Source organism: Mus musculus, chromosome 12, assembly GCF_000001635.26.
Source record: "Mus musculus strain C57BL/6J chromosome 12, GRCm38.p6 C57BL/6J".
NCBI lineage: Eukaryota > Metazoa > Chordata > Mammalia > Rodentia > Muridae > Mus > Mus musculus.
The window spans coordinates 102,483,426-102,503,166 of record NC_000078.6 but is presented as its reverse complement, the minus strand read 5'-3'; the positions used below and the strand labels follow the sequence as shown (position 1 = coordinate 102,503,166).

Sequence of the window (19,741 nt, the reverse complement as noted above, 5' to 3'; positions counted from 1 at the left end):
CTTGCCTGTGGCTTTAGAACCCAGAGAAGCTGTGTGACTATGAAGGGATAGAGAAGCATCGCTTATGTACCGTGTTCTGTGACACCACAGGGGCTAACGATGGCTGTCATGTAAGAGATCAGGTATGTCTAAGTTCTGACGGCCTGACCACAGAGATGTCAGGCAGTGCCTCCCACTAAAGTTAGTCAGTGAGAGGGAGAGAGATGCTGGCCTACAGACGCAAAAGGTTGTACTTTTGGATTTTGTTCTTCTGCTTGTCTTCCAACTTGAACAAAGATGAGGAGATCATGCAGTTTGGAAGGATTGCTTGATTTCCTTGATTTGGTGTCATCTGAATGCAAAATTTCTCCCAGAGGGTTATGTTCCAGGGGCTTGGTTGCAAGCTGCTAGGATTTGGGGAACTGATTAGGTCCTGGGGGCCTTGACCTAATAAATGGATTGATTCCTTGATAGGTTCGTAATATAGAAGTGCTCTAAGCAGAAGGCGGGGCCTAGCTAGAGGAAGTTAGAAGGGGGTGTTCTTGGAGGCCACATGCTGCTCTGTCTTCTGTCCTGTCCACCTATCCCCTTTCCACTGTGCTCTGTCCTTCCCCGCCATGGACTGACCCTTCTCAAACTGTGAACCAACATAAATCTTCCCCATAAGTTGCTTATGCAGTTGTTCTAAACACTGGTGCGAAGTTCAATGCTTTCCGTCTTTCTGGTTAGTACTTGTGACGGCACTGATAAAGGCTGTCTTCACCTCAGCAAAGCCAACTGCCACACTCTAAATGCTCATATGACACAACTGAAATCTCCAGACCCTGGACTAACATGGGGTGTTAAAGGTTCTCTGCTTAAAAGTGCTGTTGACTCAGGGTACACAGGGTTACTATTCAGGCACAGAGGAGGTTTTGAAACCTAAGTCCTTTCATTGGCTGACAGTCCCTTGAGGCTGGCTGTGCATGTCCTCGGCTCCAGTTCTGTTCCGGCCACACTGGCCCTTTGTGGTTCTAAGCATACTGTGTGTGCTCAGCCAGATGTTCCATACACACTGAACCTTCAGTGAGAAAGTCCACCCATATCCTTCTTTCCCGCACTACCACACAAGTGCCACCCCCTGCTGCCCCACTTCACACCCATGGCCCACTTCTTTCTGTTTAGTGACTTAACACTAAATGACAGTTACAGTTTGCCTTCCCACTTAACTGTAAGATCCCCGAGGGCAGATCCCTGCTGTTCACATTCTATAGCTGGGACACACCACACTCATGATTCAAATTCAAGTTGTAGTCTTACTACCATTTAAAAGAAGATTATTCCAAATATTTTTCATTCTTAAAAATATAAATAACCATTGCATACACTAGCAAGATTTTGCTGAAAGGACCCTGATATAGCTGTCTCTTGTGAGACTATGCCAGGGGCCTAGCAAACACAGAAGTGGATGCTCACAGTCAGCTATTGGATGGATCACAGCGCCCCCAATGGAGGAGCTAGAGAAAATACCCAAGGAGTTAAAGGGATCTGCAACCCTATAGGTGGAACAACAATATGAACTAACCAGTACCCCGAAGCTCTTGACTCTAGCCGCATATGTATCAAAAGATGGCCTAGTCGGCCATCACTGGAAAGAGAGGCCCATTGGACTTGCAAACTTTATATGCCCCAGTACAGGGGAACGCCATGGCCAAAAAGTGGGAGTGGGTGGGTAGGGGAGTGGGGGGGAGGGTATGGGGGACTTTTGGGATAGCATTGGAAATGTAAATGAGGAAAATACCTAATAAAAATATTTAAAATATATATATAAATAAATGCCAGGAGGTGATGGCACCCACCTTTGTGTGGCTTGGATGAGAAATGCCCTCCATGGACTGGTGGATTTGAACACTTAGTCCTTAGCTGCTGTTTAGGGAAGTTACGAATCCTGGAGGAAGTGCAAAACTGTGGTGAGCTTTGAGGGTTTATAGCCTCACCCTCACTGTTCTCTTCTACTTGTGTGCAATTGAGACATGACCTCTTAGCTTCTTGTTCCTTTTGCCATGCCCTCACCATATTCACGGACATCTAGTCATCTAACTCTTTGGGACCAAATTCCCAAATAAACTCTTCCCTCTATATATTTCATATTATATTCTCAAAGACTTTAAACATTGAAAAATAAAATAATCTTGCCACTTAATTTTTACCGTCAAGGTAGCTTACAAAAGGTTACCCATTCTTCTCTAAAGTGCACTTTGAAAAAGCCATAGCCGGGCGTGGTGGCGCACGCCTTTAATCCCAGCACTCGGGAGGCAGAGGCAGGTGGATTTTTGAGTTCAAGGCCAGCCTGGTCTACAGAGTGAGTAGCCAAGACTACACAGAGAAACTCTGTCTCGAAAAAAACCAAAAAAAAAAAAAAAAAAAAAAAAAAAAGAAAAAGAAAAAGAAAAAGAAAAAGGAAAAAGCCATGCTTACTTTGAGGTATCTGGTGAGCAAACCACTGAGCCCATGTTCTCAGGAGCAAACAGGTGTATTGGTGTGGTTTGAATGTGGGCAGAAGAGACACTGGGGCATCCCTCTTTTTTGTGAGGTTGGACTTACTAAGAAGTGTAAATAGACATCTGAGTGCAGGAAGAAATGGAGAAGGCAGAAACAGAGCTGAGCAGTAGCAGACACTCAAGAAGTGGGGTGGATTGCTGGCATCTTTGATGGCTTGAATTTGAAGGTCTTTTTTTTTTTTTTTGAGTTTTGAGACAGGGTTTCTCTGTGTAGCCCTGGCTGTCCTGGAACTCACTCTGTAGACCAGGCTGGCCTCGAACTCAGAAATCCACCTGCTTCTGCCTCCCGAGTGCTGGGTTCAAAGGCATGCGACACCACTGCCACAGGCTGAAGGTCAAATTTTATTCTTTTTTTTTTTTTTTTTTTTTTTTTGGTTTTTCGAGACAGGGTTTCTCTGTGTAGTCCTGGCTGTCCTGGAACTCACTCTGTAGACCAGGCTGGCCTCAAACTCAGAAATTCACCTGCCTCTGCCTCCCAAGTGCTGGGATTAAAGGCGTGCGTCACCACGCCCGGTGTGAAGGTCAAATTTTAATGGAAGGGTTAGTCTTGAGTTGAACTGTATCGTCCTCTTCTCAGTGCTGACAGAAAGCAGAAAGCAGTACCTGGTGAGGTTCTTCTGACTCACGGTCTGAAAGGGAAGGCATGGCTGGGGTTCGTGCAGCCATGAGCTGACTGCTCTTATCTTAGTGGCCTGGGAAAACAGAGAGGAGTGGGGTCAAGGCATGCCCCCTAGTGGCCTTCTCCTGCCAGTCAGGGTTAACCTCTAAGGGTTTCCAACCTCCTAAAACCAACAGCTGCATGCTGTCCAAGAGTTCAGCCACGGGAGCCATGGTGGAATGCTAACAGGTGGAGAACTTCTGGAAGGCAGGGATAGGAAACTTGCTCAAGCACTATCTATTCCCTTTTTGTTTACACAGCATCTCTGGATGTGTCATGGGTCAGATATAGGGTGGGAGCAAGTAACTTCGAAAGGCTAATAGGGGTTATCACGAAGCAAGGGGCAGTAGCAGTTACAACGACAGTTGAGTGGTCTGCTGTGCCTTTACCACTGGTGCTGTCTGCCTCCTTCTCAGAGAGTGCTAACCCTTAATTCTAAGAGGTCCATTTGCTTCTCCGTTGGGACTCTTAAGGCTGGTCAGTCCCAAGTGCCACGGGCCATTGGTCCTCGACTCTTAGGCTTCACCAGCTCCTCCTGCCTTCTTGCACCCACACTGAGGTTCACTCTGCCATTTCCAGCACTCAGGTGACCCCTGGCAATTGGGAGCTGGAGCTTGGTGAGGCCTGAGGAGTGTGCCCTATCCCACAGGTAAGCTGAGCATCTGGCTGGATTTGAGCCCCTTTACCTTAGACGCTCCAGCTACTCAACAGAGACCATATTTTCGAAAAAAAAAAAAATCTTTCCTTGGAAAGGTTTGCTCTGTAGCAGTAGAAATGGTGGTTTTCATAAAGGGCAATTTCTAGAAAGGGAATTTTAAAAATAATGTTTTTCAACGGACACCTATTAATACAAGGCAGTCCAAGAATATGTTTGCATGTTTGAAATCCCTTTGACTACACGTACTGGGAACAAGAAGACACTGACTTGGCATTCCCGCAAGCCTTCTAATGAGGTCAAGGTTTCACATTACCTTGCCCAGTTTGTGAGTGGTCAAGAGTAATGAATCTGAAACTCAATTAACGGCAAGTGAGTGCAGAGCCGGAAACACTTAGTCAAACATTGCCCAAGCCAAGAATGTGCAGACTGGACAAAAGACTTACAGATGTCCCAACAAAAGCCAGGACTCCACAGAGACGGGAAGTCTGGCAGCGGCGCTTGTGCTGCTTCCATTTAAGGGTGGAACCTGGTTCTAATCATTTTCCTGAAACATTTCCAAACGAAGAGAAAAAAAGCAAATCCTAAAATCCATTAACAAGACTGCACTCTTTCTAACTCCGTAGCTCCCACTGTCGTGGCTCATGCCAGTGAGAATCCTGCTATCGATCTCCTCGTCTCTACGCCAAGCCCCCGTTTATATGATGTGGCACATCCTGCCCTTTTCTTTCCCGATACACTGAAAACAAAAGCCCAAATATGCCTAACATCTAATTATAGAAAACAGGAAACATAAATTTCATGATATACAAGGTTTCTATGACCTGTGTGCCAGTTCAAGTTGTGGCAATGGTGTCACCGAGGTTCTCCGCAGGCATTCAAGTGACCACACCAAGACAGACCCAAGAGGGGACTGCTGCCACTCACTGTCCAAGAGCCACATGCATTAACTATATACAAAGAGACCACCAGGACTTGGGTGACAAAATGTGTGAATCTACAGACGAAGACGAAGAGGAAGGACAATTCAAAGAACATGCTGGTCATACAGAAAACTGTGTACTTACTCACTGTAACTGTAGTATCCCGGCTACAGTATTGGTAAATAGACATCTCCCACATGCTACAAGCAGGGGCTATACACTCCATGAGATACACACTGGGGGAAGCAAGACAACTCAGGGGTAGAAAGGAAAGCAGTGGGGAACTACTACAGCCACCTAGTGACTGCAGCTGTGACTTTCAGTTGCACTCACTGATAACCATCAGAAATGTTTTTAAAGGGGATTAAAGTCGTTATTAAAAAAAAAAAAGAAAAATGCACAGTGAATTTTATTTATGTATTTCAAAAAGAATTATACCAAGAATCTAACATGAAAACATTAAATATTTGCAGTTAAATATATGAAAATATAAAGCACTCTAAATTATTAAAAAAGAAATCTTTTTATTTTTAATCCCTAAATACAATTAGTTTCCCTGATTATAACCCATAATCAGTGTCACCTAAAATATAGAAAGGTCTGTACAGAGGTGAACACCCCCAAATCGCCTTTTCTCTTTCTCTATACATATCTAGGGAACTGAACTCAGAAAAAGTTGAGCTTAATTTGTCAAATTACTGTCTGCATTTAGAGACTCTTATGGGAATAGGGGAGAGTCAGACACCAGAGAAATAAGTTAAAAGATTAAAAGCTCTCCATGAAGAAACCATCTTGTGCACGGTTCCTAGCAGTCTTAGTGCTGATCTTTCTGCAGATCCCAGCTCTGGACAATGGCAGGCACTCATGGGAACCAGTGGCTCTGTTCACTTGCCGTACGGTTGGTCATGGTGCATTTCTGGTGAGTAAGTCAGCAGTACGATCATGACCCAGAGGTGCAGCAAAGCCTAGAGGGAGAAAACACAACTCAGGTGCCGGCCAAGAAATCAGTCTTTACCTGAGGACTGTACAGGGAGGACGGGGCCATGCTTGTCTTCATACCCATCTGGGACAGAGTCTGGAGCACAGCTGGGGCTCAGTGTGTGTTTACTGGCTGAATGATGGAGAAATGTGTGACCCAATGAGCTCAGGCACAGAGCTGCACACTGCAGACCTCTCAGCTGAGAGGAGAGCCTGAACACCAAACGTTCATGACTCGAATGCAAAGAGGGCTTGGATAGCGCTGCTAGACAGACAGACAGACTTCGGCTGGGCTGGCAAGACCTTGTAGAACAGTTCATGTACAACAGTAAGTAGAAGGGACAGTTTCCCCAGCTTTGCTGATGAAGAGATGGGGAAGTACACCCGATAGGAACAACATGTCAGTGATACTCAGGGCAGTCTGAATGTCATGAAGTCCCATTGGTTGGGGTGTGTAAACTCTGTAGGATGCAACACACAGCATCTTACACTGACAGGTACCCAGAGCACTTGTGGCTGCCAGTACTTGGGCAGTTGGCCCCTGTGGTGGTTTGAATATGGTTTGGCCCAGGGAGTGGCACTATTAGAAATTGTGGCCCTGTTGGAGTAGGTGTGTCACTGTGGGCATGGACTTTAAGACCCTTGTCTTAGCTGACTGGAAGCCAGTCTTCTCCTAGCAACCTTCGGATGAAGATGTAGAACTCAGCTCCTCCAGCACCTTGCCTGCCTGGACGCTGCCATGCTCCTGCCTTGATTACGGACTGAACCTCTGAACCCTTTAAGCCAGCCCCAGTTAAAGGTTGTCCTTATAAGAGTTGCCTTGGTCATGGTGTCTGTTCACACCTGACAGTCCCTATGGAGTGCACCCTAAATCCTTTCTGATATCCTTCTTTTTTTTCTTCCTCCCCACTCATCCTCCTTTCTTAAATCTTTTTATTTAGAGAAAGAATTCTTCCCTCTAATGGAGCACAGAAATTTCCTTTAAAAGTAGGTTTCTCTTTCTTAAGAAAATAGCCTTAACTCAGCCTAACCTGTTAAAGCCATCCTCTCTCAGCATAGTGAGTGGGCTTTCAGGCACAGCACACATAAACCAATACCACAAACTAGTGCAATTGATTTTGCAACTAAAAATCCAGAGGAAAATGTACTGGCCTTAAAGATCCTTCTAGAAAAATAAAGTAAAACACATGAAAATAATCAAAGCAACTTTGCAGCATTAAGATAAAAATTAAACCAGCTGTTCTATACTATTTTGTCATTAGACAGGCTTAAAAATGGAAGTGACTGCTGGGCGTGGTGGCACATGCCTTTAATCCCAGCACTCAGGAGGTAGAGGCAGGAGGATTTCTGAGTTCGAGGCCAGCCTGGTCTACAGAGTGAGTTCCAGGACAGCCAGGGATACACAGAGAAACCCTGTCTCGAAAAACCAAAAAAAAAAAAAAAAAAAAGGAAGTGACCGTTAACCTACATTACAGCTAATTTTATCAGCAGGAAAACTCAGCACTTATGTTTTCAACATAATAAATGCTAACTTGTAAAGTATTTTAAGAAAAGCTTAACGGTCAAAAAATGAGCTATATTGCCTTTCAAAGTTGATTGGTAAAATACGAATATGATTAGTAGCTAAAACAACAGACAGAAATTCAAGTGTGGCATTACTCATTACTCACCATGTAGATGATTACAAACACTCGTGCTATGGGGTATCTTCTGAGAAAAATTCCCAGGCGAATACTGTGCAAACGATGAGAGAGGGAATTACACTCAAAGCCAATCTTCCTGAACTAACATCCAATGCTTTTAAAACCCCACTCACACTATCCGTGTGACTACCACAGAAAAATGACTCACATGATCACTTAAAATGTGGTGACACAGGAAGACTTCTATCATTATTTGGAGTTAGCAATTAAGACTTCAGCACAAGCATTTACTTGGAAATGGTTAATCTAGAAGTTTCTGCACAGACACACTTTTTCAGAGGACTAAGCTATAGGAACTGAGGCAAGGCCAGGTGTGGTACACACCTTTAATCTCAGCACTGGCAGGTGGATCTCTGTGTGTATGAGGCTAGCCTGGACTATAGAGTGTTACAAAGCTGTCTCAAAACAAGACAAAACAAACAAACAAGATAGAAGAAGATGGAAGGAAGGAAGGAAGGAAGGAAGGAAGGAAGGCAGGCAGGAAAGAAGGAAGGCAGGCAGGCAGGCAGGCAGGCAGGCAGGCAGGCAGGCAGGCAGGCAGGAGGGAAGGAAGGCAGGAAGGCAGGAAGGCAGGAAGGAAGGAAAGAAGGAAGGAAGGAAGGAAGGAAGGAAGGAAGGAAGGAAGGAAGGAAGGAAGGAAGGAAGATGAACAAACTCAGGCAGACATGAGTGAATGTGACAGAGCAGTATGATGTCCACCCTCAGGGCTCACAGCTCTTTGCAGGCTTTTCCTTATCAAGATATGCGTGCGTGTGTGTGTGTGTGTGTGTGTGTGTGTGTGTGTGTGTGTGCATGTTCGTGTGTGCGTGTGCGTGTGCGTGTGTGTGTGTGTGTGTGCATGTTCGTGTGTGCATTCCTGCATAGACACACCTTTCCCTCTCTTTCTGCTGCTAACATTTACACTGCAGGAAAGTTCTCTACAGGTGCTATGCAGAATACATGCACTTCAGACAGTGACAAGTCCTGTGGTTTCAGGAACTTTCTCTCTCTCTCCACTCTTTTTTTCTTTTTTAACACCACAGCTCTATTCTAAGTCAGAAAGGCTAAGAAAACATTAGTCTTATCACACAATTCATTAAGACCATGTCTAACTATTAACACTAAAAGAAAAATTGACATATTAGAGGTTTTTTGGGTATGAATTTTATCAAAACTCTAGATAAAGTGTTAAAATATTTTCTTTATAAAGTAAATGCGTGTATAAAAATTTTATATGCAAATATCTAAAACAAATTATAAATATTACTTATGGACATGTATAAAACAGAAGTTACAAGGAGTACTATTGTAGCATCTTTTCTTTAAATCCACAATGAAGTACTGGGATGAGACATCACATGAACAATTTCTCATGAGACAGTTTTGAGATGATCTCACTATGTGGCCCAGGCTGGTCTTGACCTCATGAGGTCAATGTCCCTGTCTATGTCTCTTTAATACAGGCTGAGACTGTTTTCAGTGAATGATGACAGTTTCAGACATCTTTAATACCAGTTCTTAAGAAGCAGAGGCTGGTGGATTTCTGAGTTTGAGACTAGCCTAGTCTACAGAGTGAGTTCCAGCTTGGCCAGGGTATACAGAGAAACTCTTGTCGAGAGAAAAGGGGGGCGGGGGGGGGGAGCGGGCGGGGAGGGATCGAGAGAAGAGAGAATTAAGTAATGACTGCTTTTTGGTAGAGTTTGTTGGAGAAAGGATGGCCAGGATTAACAACTTTTCACAATGCTTAGCCACTGGCAGAGCTTGGGAGTATCAAAAAGGAATAGGGAACTGCCACTTTAAATATTACCTCTGCCCAATGGGCTCAGAGTGATTGTACCAACTGGAAGACATTAGTTGAGTGCCCATCACTCCTGCTGAGTGGCACTGCTTACCTAAATTGGTCAATGGAGCTAGCAGCTTTTCGAACCTTCCCATACATTCCTGCCAGATTAGTTTCGGTGTCATTAAAAAGAACAGGAACATTTCGCAGGCGTGTCCCTATTTAAATAAGAGAAAAGATTAATATAGTAACACTAAAATTGACTTTCTAAGAAAACTAGAGTTGAAAATGTATCAGATTATATGAAGAAGAATTTCTTAAGACTAAGTTTCTAAGCACTACTGCCAGTGTCAAAGAAACCAAAACAAAGATCAACCAAACAAAATGCTTCAATGTCCACAAGATATTAGTAGACAATAAACACTTTACACTATCTGGTGCTGGTTCCTAGCTGAGTGCATCCAGCTCCACCCGCTGCAGCCATCACTGCTTACCCTTTCCCCTGCATGCATCAGGACCCGGCTCATGTCCCTAGAACTACGATTCCTATCTCTGTCTCTCCTTGGCAAACTCCCTCTCAGTGTTTTCCCATCCTAGTAAATAACGACTTCACCCTTGCATCCACTCAGGCCAAATCTTTCACTCTTTTCTTTCAAGCTTTATATCCAATCTGTCAGTAAGTTCTGTCAGCTCACTTTTCAAGTAAATTCTCACATCCCACCATCCCCCACTAATCCCACTCTGATCAAAACTACCATCCCTTACATGGATTAATGCAAAGGCACCCTGGACTCTCTGCCTCTATTCTTAGCCCTCTGAGATTTCTGGTTTTTTTCTGTTTGTTTGTTTTGTTTGTGGTACTTGGGGAAAAACCCAGGTTGCTTACATGTTCGCAAATGCTGCATCACCGAACCACATCAGCAGAGCAAGTCTAAGTCACCAAGGGCCATCCCGACACAGTGCAATCAGAGCCTGCCTGTTTAACCTCCTTGTGCAGACATGCAGCTTCCTCCAAGCTCTCTGCATCCATCGCACACTACCCTCAGCCTCTGACTAACTGGAACACTGTCCTTCCAAACCTCCTCATAGTTCACTTTCTTATCATACTCTTTGGAACTTTGATAATCTGTCTCTTTTCAACTGGATTTTTCATTGGACACTCTACTTAAATTACAACTGATCCACAAACCTGGCATCCTCTCTTTAATTTTTTTATTTTTAAATTAATGTTAAAGACCTGAGAGATTTGCTCCATGATTCTGTACAAGCTTTATGAGGTTCTAAAGTTAAAAATGCAGACATGTTGATATTGGTGCTGACATACTCTTTGAACGTGCACCTTAAAAATCTACAGACTTTTCTATCATAATTAAAGCACATGGACAAACATGCAAATTAATAAAGACTTCAATACTAACGGTCATTTACTAAGGGATCATGAAAACACATTTCCTTCAACTGTCCTGAAATTTCTATGCTACTGAATTCCTGCCTTGCCTCTGTCTTGTCAAGTATCTTATTATTCCAACGCTCCCCAACCTCTGGCCCTCTTTATCCAAGTTTAACCTCGTGAGATATTACTCCAATACACCTATTTCTGATGATTTTACTAATGGCACAGAACCCAGGTCTTACACTGGAAGAAGAAGCACCAGAGAAAGTTTCTTTTCAATAAAAACAGTCTTTCTGTAATTTTTCAAGATGTTTTGGCACCCTGTCCTCTCTAGGATTACCTTCACCACTGTCGACTCCAGACATGTTAATGGCAGATCCACTGTTGGGCCCCGAGGAGGCAGAATGCACCTGCTGCTCAAGGCGCTCCAGCTGGAAGACCAGGGAGTTCTTTTCTGTGCTGAGGCTCTCCAGCATGGTCTGTTTCTGGATGAGTGTTTCCGTTAGCTGATGGAGCCGGCTTTCTAGCTCTGACTGGCTGCTGTTGCTTAAAGTTTTGTTGGTAAGCTGAAGAGTAAGTTCACTGAATCAGTACACAGGCTCTAAGGTAGATGGTATAGAAAGGTCATGAATTGGGTCCTTGACTCTCTATAATGACTGTTTTCACTGGCTAGAAGTAATTCTTAAACAAGTCAGTAGGCCACACACCAGCAGGGAGGGAATGTAATAGAAGGGATATTTCCTGAAAGTCATATAATACACTCTATACAAGTATGACTTTTACTGTGTATTAACGTCTTTGTTGTTGCTGTTATGAAATGGTCTCCTTTTGTAGCTTTAAGCTCACTACATAACTCAGGCTGGCCTCCAATTCATGACTCTCTTGCCTCAGCTTCCTGAGTGCAGAGGTTACAGGCAGGTGCCCATCAAGCTGGGCTTCTGTTCTGGTTTTGTATCAAGAATACACGTGACTATGAAGACACTGTAAACTGTGTCTTACTAGTGACATGGTCAAGTTTACAGGCCACAGTTCAACAGTGTGTCTGCGAAGTGTAGCCCCATGAAGACCGTGCTCTATGGCCCCCTAGCCATGTGGCCTCAGACAGAACGGGACATTCCCATCAGCATACACAAGCCACTTTCAATTCTAGCACCAGAGTTTGCTTTTGCCTGTTCCTGAGTGAACAACTTTCCTAGAAGAATAGCACATTATGGATTTTATCTTTCTGTTTTTATTTTATGATTTCATGTGTATGAGTGTTCTGTCTACATGTATATCTGTACAACATATTCATGCCTAGTGCTCCTGGAGGTCAGTAGAGGGCTTCCTGGAACCAGAGTTACAGATAATTGTGAGCCACCACGTGGGTGCTGGGACTCAAGCATCCCAGGTCTTCTGGATGAACAGCCAGTGCTTTTAATCACTGAGCTCTCTCTCCAGCTCCTGTATAAACCAGCTCACAACTGGTTTATTCATTCACCCCTAAGAACTCCTGGTTTATTTCCAGTTGGAACTGTTCATGAATAAATGCAGAACTCAAAGTGTTTTGTGGGATACACTTGGAGTCACAGGGACAATGGATGACAACCTCAGCAGAAACAGCCAGCTGCCTGCAAGAAGTGGTGGTGCATGACTGCATGACTATAAGCCTAGAACTTGGAGGCCGAGGCAGAAGGATTATAGTACATTCAAGGTCACCCAGGACTAAACAGCAAGACCTTGTCTCAAAAACAAACAAACAAAATACAATTGAAAAAAAAAAATGAAGGGAGAGCCAGTTTCCCCAGTGCTGTGCAGTCCACAACACAGGCTTCTCACTCCAAAGCTGAGCTACTATCTTGGGAGTGGAGTGGGACCTATCCTGATAACCCTGTGACCCCGAGCACCCGCTCACAAGCTCGTCTGACCGTTTGGGGAAGGTCTATTCAAGCCTCCTGTCCACTAACAACAATGGTAAGGCAGCTTCCTGTCAACAGGAGTTCTTACACTGGTTATTTGCTTTCCAAAGCTGGCCATGTATGACATGTCTGAGGCAGCACCGGGAGGGCAGAGGAGGTGTTGGGCGCCTCAACTGTCCTCCTTTCACGTCTGCACTGCCTTTTGGTAAGCAGAAATTTAAATTTTGATGAATTCGGTTTATAGTTTTTTCTATGACTAGGCCTTTTGTGTCTCCTCTAAGAAATCTTTCTTCTAAACTGCATAGACGGGATCTGACACTTTCTCTCTAGTCCTTATAAGCTTAGGCCTAGCCTCATCAAAAACAATCTTTGAGGCTGGTTATGGTGGTACATGCCTTTAATCCCAGTATGCAAGAGGCAGAGGCAGGTAGATCTCGGTGAGTTTGAGACCAGCCTAATCTACACAATGAATTCCATACCAGCTAGGACTGGAAAAAAAAGTAAACTTTACAAAAGGGACAATGATTTTTTTTTTTATTGTTCCTTATAATAGTCTTGAAAGAATGAAAACCATATATAGGTGCAATTTTATATATACATATATATATGTGTGTGTGTGTGTTTTGTTTTGTTTTGGGGGTTTTGTTTTTTGGGTTTCTTTTGGGGTGGTGGTGGTTTGAGACAGGGTCTCTCTGTGTAGCCCTGGCTGTCCTGGAACTCACTTTGTAGACCAGGCTGTCCTCGAACTCAGAAATCCGCCTGCCTCTGCCTCCCAAGTGCTGTGATTAAAGGCGTGCGCCACCACCGCCTGGCTTACTTTATATTAAGAAATAGAAGTGTAGTGACTTTATAGATGTCCTACTAATTGATACTGTGAAGATCAACCAGTAGATTTTTGATAGGAAAAAGAAACCATGAATGTGATAATCAGCATGAACATACTAGGGTGAGAAACCATAAATTTTGGAGATAAATCTAACCTCACATGGAAGTGGCTACAAGATACTTCCACAAAAGGAAGCCATGGTGTATGTAAATGAAGATTCAAGTAGTGCAAGATGAAAGATCTATAGCAGCCCCAAACCTCACAATAAATTCTGAAGGATATGGAAGGAGAAAGCCTTACTGAAGCAACTCAGGTCACCCACGTTCCCCATTCCTACCTGATTCCTCAGTTTTTGAATTTCTTCCTCCCTATCTTTAATCCTGCTTTGCAGTGTGTTCTTTGTTCTATGCAGATCCTCCTCCATGTAGCGGAATTCCTAGTGTGAGGAGTGAACAAATCAGTCTGAGTGTGCTCTGTGCCATCTTCACAGCCCAAACCCACAAGCCTCACACCAAGGACTCAGTCCATATCACAGCCACACCGCATGGACCACATGGATGTGCGTGGGTTTGATGGAAAGTCAATTCCTCAGCACGATGCTGTAGCACTGCTACTAGGATAAATCATTAGAAAATACAAAATTGTCTGACCTTACAGCAATGAGGAAGAATGGGGCATCATTTATGAATGTAAGATTTATTATAGAATAGTATTATTACTGATTATGAACACAGACTGAAGAAATTTGCTATCTATAATAAAGATAGATGCTGTTAGTAATATAATGTTTATAAATAATTTTTAAAAATATAAACGGCTCTGTGGTTACAGGCCTGACGGTCTGATAAACGTTTACCAGGAGGGTTACCAGATTTCTTCCATGTTCTAGGTCTGTAACAGTTCAAGGCTGAATTACTCAATATGGTACACATCTAGTTCTGAAATTAATACTGGATCTCTGATAAGTAAGTAGCTACAGCTACAGTCAGCTCATGTGCCTCTACTCCACAATTTAAAAAACATTTTTTTTCTTTTTGTCTTTTTTTTGGTTTTTCAAGATAGGGTTTCTCTGTGTAGCCGTGGCTGTCCTGGGACTCACTTTGTAGACCAGGCTAGCCTCAAACTCAGAAATCCGCCTGCCTCTGCCTCCCGAGTTTAAAGGCGTGCGCCACCATGCCCGGCTCTACTTCACAATTTAAAAAATGGCATTTGAGAAAGGCTATAGGAAAACATCTCCCATAGTAAAATATTATCCTCTATCAATCACATTAAACTGCTGCCCTTTGATACATAGCAGCTCCTTGAATTAGCTGCAATGCAATTCTGAAAGGACAGCTAATCTTACAATTATATTAACTAAAGCGGCCTGTGATACACATGCTTTGAAGGTCTCTGCTTGGTTCTTCTCTTAACAGTTACAAAATAATTTTAAATACAATTTCCATAAAAAAATCCTAATGAAAAACCCATTTAAAGAATTTAAATTCACTTAAGAAGATAAAGAGATTTTAAAATACACAAAATTATAGAAATATTATGGGTGATACACTAAAAAATCACAAGAATAATTTTCTATAAATTGAATGGTACCGACTTTTTACTGTATGAAATAAGATAGCAAGAGCTAACAACAGGCCAGGCGTGGTGGTACACACTTTTAATCCCAGCACTCGGGAGGCAGAGGCAGGCGGATTTCTGAGTTCGAGGCCAGCCTGGTCTACAGAGTGAGTTCCAGGATAGTCAGGGCTACATAAAGAAATCAAAATAACCAAAGATTAAAAGAAAAAAAGAAGGGAGGCTGTGAGATGGCTCAGCAGTTAAAAGCACTGGCTATTCTTCTAGAGGTTCTGAGTTCAATTCCTAGCAACCACATGGTGGCTCACTTCCATCTCTAAGGGGATCTGATGCTCTCATCGGGCATGTAGGTGTACATGCAGCAGAGCACTTATATATTAAAATAATTTTTTAAAAAAACGTGATAGAGGAGATACCTGACCTCTAGCATATGACATGCACAGGCACCTGCACCGCACATACCTTCTCACACACAGCCTCACAAATAAATAAACCTTAAAAACAACAAATCCCAGCACTCGGGAGACAGGCCTGCAGCAGCCAGGTGGGTATCTATGAGTTTGAAGCCAGCCTGGTCTACAGAGTTCAGAGAAAGCCAGTACTACATAGAGAGACCCTATCTTAAAAAACAAACAAGAGGGGTGCATGCCTTTAATCCACGCCCCCCCCAAAAAAAGTGAGAGAGAGAAAAGGCACTCCCATGAAGTCTGACATCCTCAGTTGAAACCCAGAACCCATGTAAACATGGAAGGAGAGAACCAACAGCACAAAGTTGTCCTTTTGACTTCTTTACAAGCAAGCACTGGCACATATGTGGTAACATGCATGTGCCTATACTCAATGTCATATATACAAACAATAATGATAAACAGTAAAAAAACAAAACCAAGCAAGCAAACAAAACAAGCAAGCAAACAAAACCTCAAACCAGAGAGGGTGGGATGGAAAGGCAAGGGAACCTGCAAGCTCCCACCTAATACTAACTCTCTGAGCCCATGTTATAAGCTTTCTCGGGAGGTGCCTCCCCTTACCTGCTTCATTCGTTCCAGCTCCGTCTCCAGCTCTTGCTTAGATGTCCTCTGCTTAGCTATCTGGTCTTGCAGATCTTGTAATTGTTCTCTTGCTGATTCAGCTTCACTAACCTGCTGAGCCTCCATGTCCTAAGAAGAACCATACAGGTGAAAGCAAAAGCCAAAGGGTTCTGTTCAACATACACTGAAGCAGTCTCACATCCTGTGGACTGGGCTCAGCAGTTCCCAGAGGGACAGGAGATCACAGGAATGAAATCAGCTACTTTTACTATGTGATTTGAGTGAATGATCACGATGCCCCAGCTGCCTGGCCCACAACCTGCTTAGCCTTATGATTGAGCAGCAGTTTGCTAAGAGATTCATGCCTCTGTTGAAAAGTTAACACTTTCAAAGAACAATACCCAAAGCGACTTCCCTACAATAGTTCTGTTGCTGTAGGCTGGCGCATGTGTACCACCCATGAGCACACAGAGAGAACATCTATCCTGACATCACCAAGGTTAGCATGTGAGCTGCTTCTATCTGCCCAATTTCATACCTTCTCATTTTTCAAACTCACAAGCAAGCTAGAAGTATCGGTGCATGCCTTTAATCCCAGAAGCTGGAGAGGCAGAAGTAGGTGCATCTGTGAGTTCAAGGTCAGCCTTGTCTAAAGATCAAGTTCCAGGACAGTCAAGACTACACAAGAGAAACCCTGTCTCAAGAAATGAAAATCAACAAACAAATCTTCCAAGTACAAAGACTAGAGCTCCAGGTTCCTGCATTTCTCCACACAGGTTAACCACCAGCCCATGCAGCAGGAGATGAGAGCCAACATTTTCTGCATCTCACCCTTTGAAGCACTGAGACCATAACACAATCCTCCAAACTCACACACTTTTGTGAACTCAAAGAAAAAAAAAAACAACAATTATTTTTTCCCAGCTTTGGAGTTCATGGGGTAGCAAATCAAACGTTGCCAACAACTCAGGTCAACTCTCCAGCGTCAGAGAGAACCCCCAGGGGCAAGAGCAAGTGCTTGGAGCTGAGCTCCAGTCCTCCATCCAGCACTTCAGCCTTTTCTCTTCTCTGTGCCTGAATTTCTTCAAAGATAAAAAGAGAGTAACACCTCCCTCTCAGGGCTACAAAGAAGAAGATGTTAGGACGGGTGTCTAGTGTGTGGCATTGAGTGCTCAGTAAATTTAACATAATGATTACTAGCAGCTTTTTAACATTTGATATGTATATCTATTTTTAATTAAACGATTATTATGACGGTGTCTGTGGATGACGAAGGGCATGCCTACCCCTGTGTGTATATGTAGGTAAGAGGACGATGTGAAGTCAGCTCTTCTCTACCCTTATGTAGGTTCTGGGACTGAGCTCAGGTCATCAGGCTTGTTCAGCTGCTGAGCCAGCTCCCCAGCTCCACTAACAGCTTCTTTACTTCATTAGTTGTAATGCTTTTTATAGATCTAATACAGATTTTATAAACTTCTTCAGCAGGGGTAAGAAAAATGGGTCAATGTCATTCATGATGCTGGGATGAAATAATACAAGTTGGTTTTATGTTTTCTACCCAAAAAGGATTGAACAGATAATGAGTAAAGTTATTAGCATCTATACAATTTCTAATTTGACATGACTAAATTCTTTGAAATTCATATATATTTATAAAGTTTAAATGATTCTACTTAGAAGAAAAAGGACTACAAGGTTCATTACCCTGCATTTAATCTATCACCAGAGACTACCCTATGATCAAAGATCCCCTATTTATGCGGAATAAATGGCCTAACATTGTTTTGTGCTAGGGAGTTGGACTGAGGGCTCCCAAATGCTAGGCAAGCAAGCTATTACTGAGTCACATCCCCAGATGGTTACTTTTAGATTAAACACAACACTTATACACAAATTATAAGACTATGCATAAAACTGTAATAAGTTTCTGAACCCATGCTAATACAAGGAAACATTTCAGTTTTATAGAAAATCTTGGGGCTGGTGAGATGGCTCAGCGGTAAGAGCACTGACTGCTCTTCTGAAGGTTCTCATTTCAAATCCCAGCAACCATATGGTGGCTCACAACCACCCGTAATGAGATCTGACGCCCTCTTCTGGCCTGTCTGAAAACAGTTACAGTGTACTTAAGTATAATAATAAATAAACCTATTAAAAAAAAAAAAGAAGAAGAAGAAAAGAAAAGCCCCAACTAATTTACTTTTAAGTAGCATAATTTAAGATCTAAACATTTAAAGATCCTTGTCAGTTTCCTGGTGCAACTCTTTTTGTTTTTGTTTTTTGAGACAGGGTTTCTCTGTGTAGCCCTGGCTGTCCTGGAACTCAACTCTGTAGACCAGGCTGACCTCGAACTCAGAAATCTGCCTGCCTCTGCCTTCCAAGTACTGGGATTAAAGGTGTGTGCCACCATGCCCGGCTTCCTGGTGCAACTTTAGGCTTAAGTATATAGCAGCATACGGTTCATACTTCACAAGTATTTGTCACCTCTTGGAGTTAGTCAACAGACAAACCTACTCCTGTAGACATATTTCTACATGGTAATTAACATTCTAGCAGAATGAAACACATTGTTTCAATAATTCCATCTCCCCCTAAATTACCGAATCATAACCTGATTTCAAACTGATGTAGCTTCGGGAAATGGTTGTCTGGGATGCTGAACAATGGACGTTACCTGTAGCTCAGACCTCAGCTGATGCATCTGGCCCATCAGCTTCTGGATCTCCTCCTTCTGCATCTCCTTCTCATGCCGAAGTTCTTCCAATTCCATGCTGCTAGCCGTGCTGCTCTCTAGGCCTTCAAAGCTTGAGCCTTCCTTTAAGCTGTTGATCAGTTTTTCTTTAGACTGTTGTGAAACAGAGCATAATTAAGCAAAGATGGTATCAGCTTATTATTTTTTTTAAGATTTATTTATTATACCTGTTTAAGTATTTTGCCTATAAGCATGTCTGTGTACCATATGAAGGTCTGGTTACCACAGAGGTCAGAAGAGGGCATCAAATCCTCAAGAACTAGTACAGGTGGGCACTGAGAACTAAAGCCTCTCTAAGAGCGACCAGTGCTCTTAACTTCTGACCCATCTATTCAGGCTCTAGTTTGTACTTTACTGCATTTTATTTATTCTTTTTTTTTTTTTAATGATGCCAGAGACTGAGCACACATGCTAAGCACACTTCTCCCCACTAGCTTACATAGTGTCATCTCACCATACAGAAACAAAGCCCCCAGACATTTATCCACAGAGGGAATCCATAGCTCACTGAAGTCGTAGGGATAAAAATGCAGGAGAACTTTGCTGTTCTGTCCCTAGATCTTAGTTCCCATGATCATGTTATAGTTGCAAATGTTTCATAAGATTTCCCTCTTATTTTTTCTTCTTGTTCTTTTCCCAACAATACTCCAGCTTATGCTTAGGGAGCATATATAATGCATAATGCACTTGGTACTGCACTAAGAGCTCTGTGAGATAAAGATAGCATTCCTTGCTGGAAATAAAGATAGCACACTCTGCTTCACAAACTCAACAGGAAATTAGTAGCACCAGCAGAAGAAAGCAATAAACTCACGCAAGGGGGAATTGATCAGAATGCCAGAGTTCTGAGCTGGACAGGAGGCGTTACCTGAAAACATGCCCAGTGAGACTAAAATATAGCATATTTAAAACAGACAGAGAAAACAAAGAAGCATGGTGCTGTGTGGGAAAGCACTATGGGAGGCAGCTCAGGGAGTTCGTGTGGGTGATGCCAGGCTAAATGTCATTTATTTTTGTTTTGTTTGAGATGGAGTATTACACTGCAATCCTGGGTGGCCTTGAACTTGTCAA

General features: G+C 43.0%; 1 protein-coding gene across 3 annotated transcripts in view; it reads right to left on the bottom strand.

The window, feature by feature from the left end:
- Positions 1-5,151: 5,151 nt before the first annotated feature.
- The window catches only part of Golga5 (golgi autoantigen, golgin subfamily a, 5), a 28,907-nt gene continuing 14,317 nt past the window's right edge, over positions 5,152-19,741 (bottom strand). For 2 of the 3 annotated variants that reach the window (NM_001199004.1, NM_013747.4), the window contains exons 7-13: positions 18,593-18,763; positions 15,919-16,047; positions 13,650-13,748; positions 10,929-11,154; positions 9,308-9,413; positions 7,404-7,467; positions 5,260-5,720 (exon numbers count right to left, since the gene is read on the bottom strand). In NM_001199004.1, the coding sequence (NP_001185933.1) occupies positions 5,640-5,720; positions 7,404-7,467; positions 9,308-9,413; positions 10,929-11,154; positions 13,650-13,748; positions 15,919-16,047; positions 18,593-18,763 (876 nt within the window). In that variant the 3' untranslated portion in view covers positions 5,260-5,639. Of the gene's footprint in view, positions 5,721-7,403; positions 7,468-9,307; positions 9,414-10,928; positions 11,155-13,649; positions 13,749-15,918; positions 16,048-18,592; positions 18,764-19,741 lie in introns of all 3 variants that reach the window. The other variant, XM_006515935.4, reaches the window with a different exon arrangement.